Source organism: Petromyzon marinus, chromosome 2, assembly GCF_048934315.1.
Source record: "Petromyzon marinus isolate PM22_M1 ecotype Great Lakes invasive population chromosome 2, UKy_Petmar_22M1.pri1.0, whole genome shotgun sequence".
Taxonomy (NCBI): Eukaryota; Metazoa; Chordata; class Hyperoartia; order Petromyzontiformes; family Petromyzontidae; genus Petromyzon; species Petromyzon marinus.
Genome location: NC_133668.1, coordinates 13,232,560 through 13,241,200, shown reverse-complemented (window position 1 = coordinate 13,241,200; position 8,641 = coordinate 13,232,560). Strand labels below are relative to the sequence as shown.

General features: G+C 48.8%; 1 protein-coding gene across 8 annotated transcripts in view; it reads left to right on the top strand.

Moving 5' to 3' along the window:
• The first annotated feature begins 2,283 nt into the window (after nt 1-2,283).
• The window catches only part of LOC116947012 (partitioning defective 3 homolog), a 221,214-nt gene continuing 214,856 nt past the window's right edge, over nt 2,284-8,641 (top strand). For 3 of the 8 annotated variants that reach the window (XM_076070108.1, XM_032962397.2, XM_032962388.2), the window contains exon 1: nt 2,287-3,025. In XM_076070108.1, coding sequence (XP_075926223.1) covers nt 2,906-3,025 — 120 coding nt within the window. In that variant the 5' untranslated portion in view covers nt 2,287-2,905. Of the gene's footprint in view, nt 3,026-8,641 lie in introns of all 8 variants that reach the window. The other 5 variants (XM_032962414.2, XM_032962404.2, XR_012945462.1 and 2 more) reach the window with 4 other exon arrangements.

Here is an 8,641-nt window from a genome sequence, read left to right as displayed (position 1 = left end):
CTGGGGCTTACAGCTTCCCACACCTCACCGTCACGCTCCCACATCCCCTTCATTCTTTTGTTCAGAAGAAGAGTCACTCCCTGTTGTTTGGCAGTCTCCTGCCCCGAGTAGAGGACTGTCCGGCACCTCCTGAGATCCAGGCGGTACCGGTCCAGCTCCCAACAGAGGAGTGGCAGCCTCTCCGCAGTGAGCGTTCGAACATTCCACGTCATAGACGCCCGTCCCCCTGGAGCCTCCGGAACAAGCTTATTATAATACAAAGACAAAGATCCCCCATATAGCCTGTAACAGACTGTAGGGGCAAGTGCTGTTAGCGAGCACCTATGAAGGCCAGAACGGTACACGAGGGGGTGGGTGGCCAGCACCACGCCCGACCGCCTTTGTCTCCCTAGTGGCGATGTTTACACACCGCACCAGGTACTCATTTGAGGCTGAGTCGACCTAGGGGAGGCCCGGGACCGGTTCACATAATCGTCACTGGTGTTGGCCGTGAGCGGGAATCGAACCCGGGTCGCCAGGTTCATAGCGCAGCGCGCTAACCGCTACACTATCGCTCCCCACCATTATTATAATACACACACTCACAAACACGCACATAAATACACGCGCTGAAACCTACATAACTCCAGCACCTGCACCAGATGATATAATAACTGGAAAAAACAGGGCCAAGTGTTAAAACAACTGCCGCGCATGCATATTATTATATAGATATCACCATAGCGGTACATCTTTGCTCAACTTCGATGAGCATTGCTTTGTATTTGCTGAAGTCAAAATAGTATCTTAATTAAGTAAAATTATTTATTGTAAAGTCAATACGGCTCTTTAAAATGTTGTACTTTCAATTGCTCAGTTATGCTTTAATCAATGATGCGATGATATTCACGATACGGCTCCTACCGAATTCACCTTTATATAAATTGGCTTTATTTAAAAATAAATTTCCACACGCACGTGTATACTCACACACAAACTGACAAAAGCCCCCCCCCCCCTTGTTAGTGAGCGCATATTCACGGCGGTACGGTGCACGAGAAGCTGATGGTGCGGTAAAAACCCCGCCCGACCGCCTTTGTCTCCTCAATCCTGATATTTGCACATATACTAATGTGCAAATGTTAATTTAAGGGAAATCTCCATAACCGGTTTGAGGTGAGTCCCACGACTGTTTCAGATGATCACCAGATGTTAGCTGCGACCGGGAATCGAACTCGTGGTGTTGGGTTCGGAGCGCTGCCACTCACCACACCACTCACCACTCCTCTACCGCACTTGTCCCCATCGGCATTCCACTGTGCGTCTGTAAGAGCGAGCACGGATTTACTGATTAACGTCAAACAAAAGGCCCCGTGCGAGCGTCACGGTTGGGTGAGACATATGACCATGTGTGCCTGGTTGGTGTGTGTGTGTCCATGCAGGCAGCGAATTAAAGGCGGACGTGGCACGGGGGGTTGGGGGAAAGGGGTTAGGGTTTGAGGCGGGGTTTGTGGAAAGAAGATGGCCTGTAGGCAGGCGGGGATGGGGTGGAGGAGAAGTGGGGGGGATGAGTGGAGGGATGTTTGGTTGGTTGGCTGAATATTGTTGCGCGCTATTCCGATACAGCGACACACTTGAGCGTGCATCTTCTACGCGTGTGTGAGCGAGTCCGTCAGCTGCAGACGAGCATCAGTGTATGACGTGGGAGAGAGTGTGCAAGTTACAGATCGGTGTCTTTGTGTGGAAGCTGCACAAGTGTGAGTGGGGTGAGTGTGCAAGCTGTAGATGGGTGTGCGTCATTGCAGGCGTCTGCGTGTGGGGTGCAAGCTGCAGATGTGCGACAGTGTGCAAGCTTCAGAGGTATGCGTGTCTTAGGGGGAATCTGTGCCGAAGGACATTTTACGATGAACCCTGCCACAGCTGGCATCGCAAGTGATATAAAAACTCGTTCTGGGCCTCCTCCCCTAGGTCGTCTCAGTCTCACACAATTGCCTGGTGCGTTGTGCAAAATTAAGCACAGAGAAGACAAGCGGCCATGCGTGGTGATATACCATTCCCTCGTGAGAGCCGTGCCGGTCTTCTTAATCGGTGCTCGCTAACGGGACTTGCCCCCAAAAAGTCCGTAAAAGTGTGCAGGTGGGATCTTTTTTTTTCATGCAGCCTGCAGAGAAATGTGGGCTGTACGGGCCAGACGAACCGGGTGGGCAAAGCGTTGCTGCTACAGCCATCCCAGGCAACACCCCCCTCCATCTCTCACTCTCTCCCCGCCCTCCATCGCCCCCATCCCCTCCATCCACCCTCCTTCCTTTACCTCGCCTCTCTTACCCACCCCCATCACAACCTCCCTCCCCCTTTTCCCTCCGCTCGACGCGGCGCTTTGTTGCGCACTCACGCGACAGCCGCCTCCCACCACCACCCCCCCCCGACTCTCGCCCGCCAGCCCCATCCCGAACTCGGCGCGCCCCAAGCCGAGAGACGCAGGCGCACGCACGCGCGCACGCACGCGCGGAGACGGGGAGAGGGCGACAGAGGCAGACCTGGAAAGCAAGCGCCGAGCCGCCACGGCCAGGGCAGAGGAGCCGCGGCAAAAGCGAGGAGCCGACAGTCCGCTGGCAATGGAGGAGAAAGATGCTGGCCGCTCTGCCACGGGGAGCCGCGCCACTCGGCAAAGTGCCGCGTGGCGATGAACAGGTTGCGTGCGGGTGGCTCCGGACTGCTGAGCGAGCGAGCGGGCGGGCGAGCGGGCAGGACGAGCGAGGAGACGCAGGGCTGTCTGACGCCTTTTGTGTTGAGCTGTGATTGTGGCTCGCTGGCTGGCTGGTTCGTTGGGTGACTGGCTGGCTAGCTGGCTCATTGGGTGAGTTAGTGGCTTGAGGGTTGCCTCGGCTGCGCTGGGAGCTATTGCAGCAGCAGCAGCAGCATCGCGATGAAGGTGACCGTGTGTTTTGGACGGACCCGGGTGCTGGTGCCGTGCGGGGATGGTGACCTCACGGTGCACGCGCTCATCGGACAGGCCATCACGCGCTACCGCAGGGCCATCGGCAAGGTACAGACTCGCAGAGAGAGAGAGCGAAAGGCCGTGTCTTTACTGCACTGCTTAGCACGTACACACACACACAACGACACAATCTCTATCATGATACAACTTGCACGGATGCTTTGCAGCCTTGCTCCATCCATTTCGCCATCCATGCCGCATGCCTCTGGCTCTCTCGCCCGCTCCCTCCCGAGCTCTCTCCCTTTTCTCTCCGTCTCTTTATGGAACTCTTTGGTTCTTAATAATAAACAATAAATAATGTTATTTTTGTGTAAATTTTTCTACCTACGTGACTTTACCGAAAGAACCAAAGAGTATGGATTCCTGCAGTCAACGAAAGCTTCAAATCAATCTTTTCTGGAATATTTGACGTTTCGTTGTTATTGCTGTTGTTAGTTAGTTCCACACTGCACTTGCATATAATTAGCCGAGCAACAGAAACTTTTTTTTTTAAACTGCGTTAGGAGCATAGGCAGCGCGCCTGTGTTGGGATGTGACGAAAGTACTGGCGATGTTGATGCTGTTGCTGCTGATGATTATAACGACGTCGATGCTGCTCTCTCCTCTTAAGGATCGGCGCTCAACAAACATGGCGTTTGTGTGTGCACAGAGTTGCGTGGCATGAGCAATGTTTCGGATTGCCACCACCACTCTCCCATCACTCCATCATCACCTTCAGCCCCCCTCCATCAACTCTGAACTAAAACTATTCCTATGCAAACGTATGCTTGTGTAATGAAAGTACGCGGCGTGCATCCTCCAGAAACCGCACCGTCTTATCTGGCAGAAAACTGCACGAGACTTTTAATTCGCATGTGGGGTACATACATTGTTGACGGATGATCGTTTGTTACCCATTACTGTGGGGTGGCGAGGCTCGCTGGGTGAGTGAGTACCGGGAGACCGTGATAATGATTATTTTTGTTAGCACCACCCTTTGTAATAGTTACGCGTGTGTATTAATAGTCGAGGCCGCCCTCTATCGCTTTTTACATATTGCTGTACCTGGTTGCCTTGTCCGTCCCTTTTAATGGTTGTGTGATAAAGACGTGATAATGATGATGACTAAGTCACCTCTACAGATCTCGGAAGCTAAGCATTAGCGAGCCTGGATAGCGCTTGGATGAAAAAGATGTGCTGGGTTGCTGCAGGCCAACTTTTATCAGCAAGAGGGCAGTTGGGGCAGAAATCCATCGTTATACTCTGGGGCCGTCCATAAATGACGTCACGCACCTAGGGGGGGGGGGTCAGACATTTGTGACGATGTGTGACGAGGGGGGAGGGTGAGAAATGTGACGTCACATCAAAATGCGCAAACTTTAAATAAATATAGACAAAACGTTCCACTTAATTAAATATACTTTTAATAAATGTTTTCTCCTACAACATCAGAGTGCAGCGCCACATTAAATACGCACTACAATGACAATAGCTTAAAGTGATTTGAAGCATGTTTTATTTTAAAAAGGGAAATATTTTTTTTGGGGGGGCAGAGCTTTGTGACGTCATATTTGAGGGGGGGGGTCTGATTTTTTTGTGACGCCGTGTGACGACGGGGGGGGATCAAAAATCGTCCAAAATCGTGTGACGTCATTTATGGACGGCCCCTATTCATTTACTTATATGCTCCCCGCCTAGATAAAAACAAAAACCCGCACTGATCAGCGTGATGAAGTATGGTGAAATAAACACCACGACCTGCTCGGCGTGGGTGGGAGGCCCCCCTCTAGCCGTAGGTTGTCCATGATGATGGTGAACGATTGTAATCGCAGCATCCACTACGCCCGAGTACACGTGCCGTTTGCTCCAATGGCACTGAGATTCAGGCGGCAGTCTTCGCCCATGCATGCGTGAGTAATGTTTGTTCAAACTCGTATTTTGTAAGCGCCAGTAGGTGTTTTGTTGCTGTGTTGTTTGCAAACACGTATCATCATTGTGTTTGGCGTGGATTCTGAGCACGTGTGTGGCATGTTCACGCGTGTGTATGTGCGTGCACACAGATTTGTACTTGGGTTTGGTGAGCCCGTGTTGTGTATAGGTCTACATGTAATGGTTTATAGACGTCTGGTGTTTTGCTTTTCGGGTCAAAGGCACCACGGATTATTTAATACTGAAGCTTACCGAGCCCTCCTTGGAAATTTTGCGTCGTTGGGCATATATTGCTGTTGAGCCCCAATGTATAATAACTAAAAAAACATGCTGTTGTCTCCTTTGAGTCATGATAGTAGACAATAGTTATCAATAGTTTTCTTTCATTTAAAATAAATCAATAGTGAAAAATACAATTAATACTCCCTTCCCTCTGCCCTCAGTGCTGTCAATTTTCTGCTCCTGTTCAAATGCAGGTTTATTGAGACATGTTAGCCTGTGACCGACTCCTCAGCGCAAAATAAAAGTGCACGTTTTCTGTGCAGCATATTGTGATGCGGTCAATTTTCGAACCGAACTATATGACTCCACATTGTGCCGTACATTGTGTTCAAGGATCTGAACTACCTAAATAACTTGCAAGCAAATGCATTTTCCAGCGATTTAAACTTGTGCTCCGAATGCAATATCGTATTAACTTGTGCTGCATATACACGTGTAAACGTGTGTCCCATCTCGATGTTGGAATTATGACTCTATTTGTGGAGGGGGTGGTTATATCCGTGAGAAAAGGCCGCTGCCAAATACTTGCTTCGGTGCCACGTTACTCCGCAGATGCTCCCCAACATAGTTCTCATGTACATATGCATGCATTGTCAATCCACTGCTGGATGAGGGCTTCCCCACATCGTGCGGGTGGTAGGGGTTATTTGACTGTATTTAACCATTATGGTCCGTGTCAGTTGGTGAAGGTGGAGAACATACATTTGGGAGTGTCGAAGTACGGTACAACGATGTTTTCTAATGCACTACCCTCTTATTGACTACCACACTGCCCTATAACAAACGGTGTGTGCATGGTGATGGTGGTCACTCATACACGCACTGTCCAGGCTCAGATCTGCTGAACTTTTAAACTCTTTAAGCAACTCGGTGCATTCTGAGGGGGCTGAACAGATTGGGAGTCATGTTAAATACATACGATTTACTCTGAAGAACCGTCAGCGTGCTATTAGGATGTGTCACTGCTTAGCCTGTGAATTTGAATAATAGCCCACGTGGTGCTATGTAAACGGTGAAAACCAAATGAATACATCTCTACCGGCACTGACCTGCTGAGATGAAGGGCGCCGAATTGAATACAGTATTTATATAAACCAAGAAATGTTAAAGACAATAGTGCACGACACTTTGGATATGTATGGCAGCTCAATGCAACCGCTATCTCAAGGAAACAGTGGGCTTATTTAATTTGTAGAGAGCAAGAGAGGTAGTCGGTGATAGGCACAAGAAAACAGAGCAGTGGCTCTTAACCTGGGGTGAACGCATGCCCTGGGAGTGCGAGATGCCCTTTTTGGGGGTGCGAGACGTGCCAGATTTTTATAGGAGGTTAATCATCGGAACAAATTAAGAACGGGCACGTAAGTACAACTACTTTCTTTCATCAAACCTATGTAATTATTAACATTATACATGTGTTAACAATTGAGAACCAAAGGGGCAAGCCTGTAGTAAAGGTTAAGAACCACTGGTCTAGAGGCTGGACTTGAGCAGGGAAGTTCAGAATAGCGGGAAAGCCAAATTTAAGCTTTTTGAACTTTCTAGAACACAATTTTGAAAGTAAACCATTGACTCGGTCATAATTGCGTATATGTCTTAGATGTGTTTTTCCTTATTTAACAAACAGCTCATTCACTGAACATTCAGGATGTCCGACACATTTCCCATGGGGAAATTCGCAGTTATTTTTGTCGCTGCTATATTGTCCACGCGCGTGTCTCATTGCCAATATAATATCATTTCTGTTTCATGGCTTTATTTTTGTATCAGAATCTGAGTTATCGAGTGGTTCAGTGTCACATTTAGAACACTTGCGAGATCAAAATATCTTGTATTCACCACCCTCCCCTCCCCCTCCACTCCTGGAACACAATCGTCAAAAATGTAGGCTCCAGCCCAGGTTTGACCGGCTCTGAATTGAATTGTCATCTTGGCTGTGTCCGGCTATTGGTGTAAAATGCACCATTAACCTACAGTTAGAGCGTTTGTGCATACAGAACCCAATACTTATGGGAATTATTTGTGTAATGAGTATAAATAACATCCAGCATCCACTCCTTCCTCACTTCAGAGGATGGCTCGTCATCCTAAACGGTGATGCTTTTTTTGTTAATTAGCGTGCGCTAGTTGGACGTCGTTATTCACCAAAAATACTGTATATTTATGTTTTTTACTGTTCTCTACTATTCATGATGTACATATGTAATCGATTATTTAAGTACATTTGTTACAGATCTTCCTTTAGAAAGAGGCTTGGTCTCAATGGGCCTTCACCCAGTTTTACAGAGGTCATCTTTTTTACTTTTTAAAGCCCTTTGCCAGTCCACTGCTGGATGAAAGCCTCTCCATGCCATGTCAGTCATGGGATTTGTTTAACCATGCTGCCTGATGAGGGGGAGGGGCGACGCAGGGGTGAGGGGGGGGGATGCTGGAGGAGCCCAGGGCCAATTCAGATATCGCTCCCCATTCATGTTAGCCGTGGCCAGGAAGATAACTCGGGTAGGCATGTTCTTCACGCAACCCACTAGCCACCGTGAACCACCGCTCCACTCCATCTGTCAACTTCGTACGTAAAAAGTATGCATAGGTTTATGCTGTAGGCCTATTCCTGCTTAGTTTTTATTTAATTATTTTTCTATTTTACAAGCTTTGATCTGTTGTTGGTCCTGAGGCAGTGGTATGAATTTCATGTTATGCTGACAGGGCCCAGTTTCCCACAGCAGCCATTGCTGATTGCCCACTCATTGGTGCAGCAGTAGCAGCAGCAGCGGCAGCATCAGATGGCCCTCGCATTGTCCACCCTGGAAGCTGCACGAGGCGAATTGCCACAAAACGGGGTCCGAACCCTTACAATTATGATTCAGTGCAATCTCAAGTGATCCACCCCGGACTAATTATACTTAGTCATGGTTTACCCATTATTCGTATTCATTTATCTTTTTACATATATAATTGTGACCCATTCCAGAGGCTAGTTGTAACTAGTGACATTTCTATATAGGGGGAGGGTGCTAGGAGGGCATATGCCCCCCTATTAAAACAATGTCTTCCAGTGTTATCTACCCCCACCCCATCCGGAGGCAGCTGCTCATGGTGGCAGAGGAGGCACTTGAGTTCAAGTCAGAGAGGTCATCACGGCCAGTGCCGATGACACCGCCACATCTCACTGTCGCTTCCTTTTGCAGCAGTGGCCCAGTCAACACCTGACCTCCGAGATCTGCTCTTCCAGTCTCTGTTACAGGATGCTTATTGAGAGTATGAATACGAATGCACCCTGTAATATTAGGTGGTGTCCTCTATTTCGCCCTCTGTTTCCGACGTCTTCGTATCCCTACGAGCTCTGATACGTCTCATCAGAACGTGACACGGGCAAGAAATTCATATCCGATGTGGACATGGTGGGGGGGGGGGGGGGCATGACGGGTGGCGAGGGATCAAATCTAAAGTTAAAAAGTTAAATCCGAGAGTGGCGCAGGT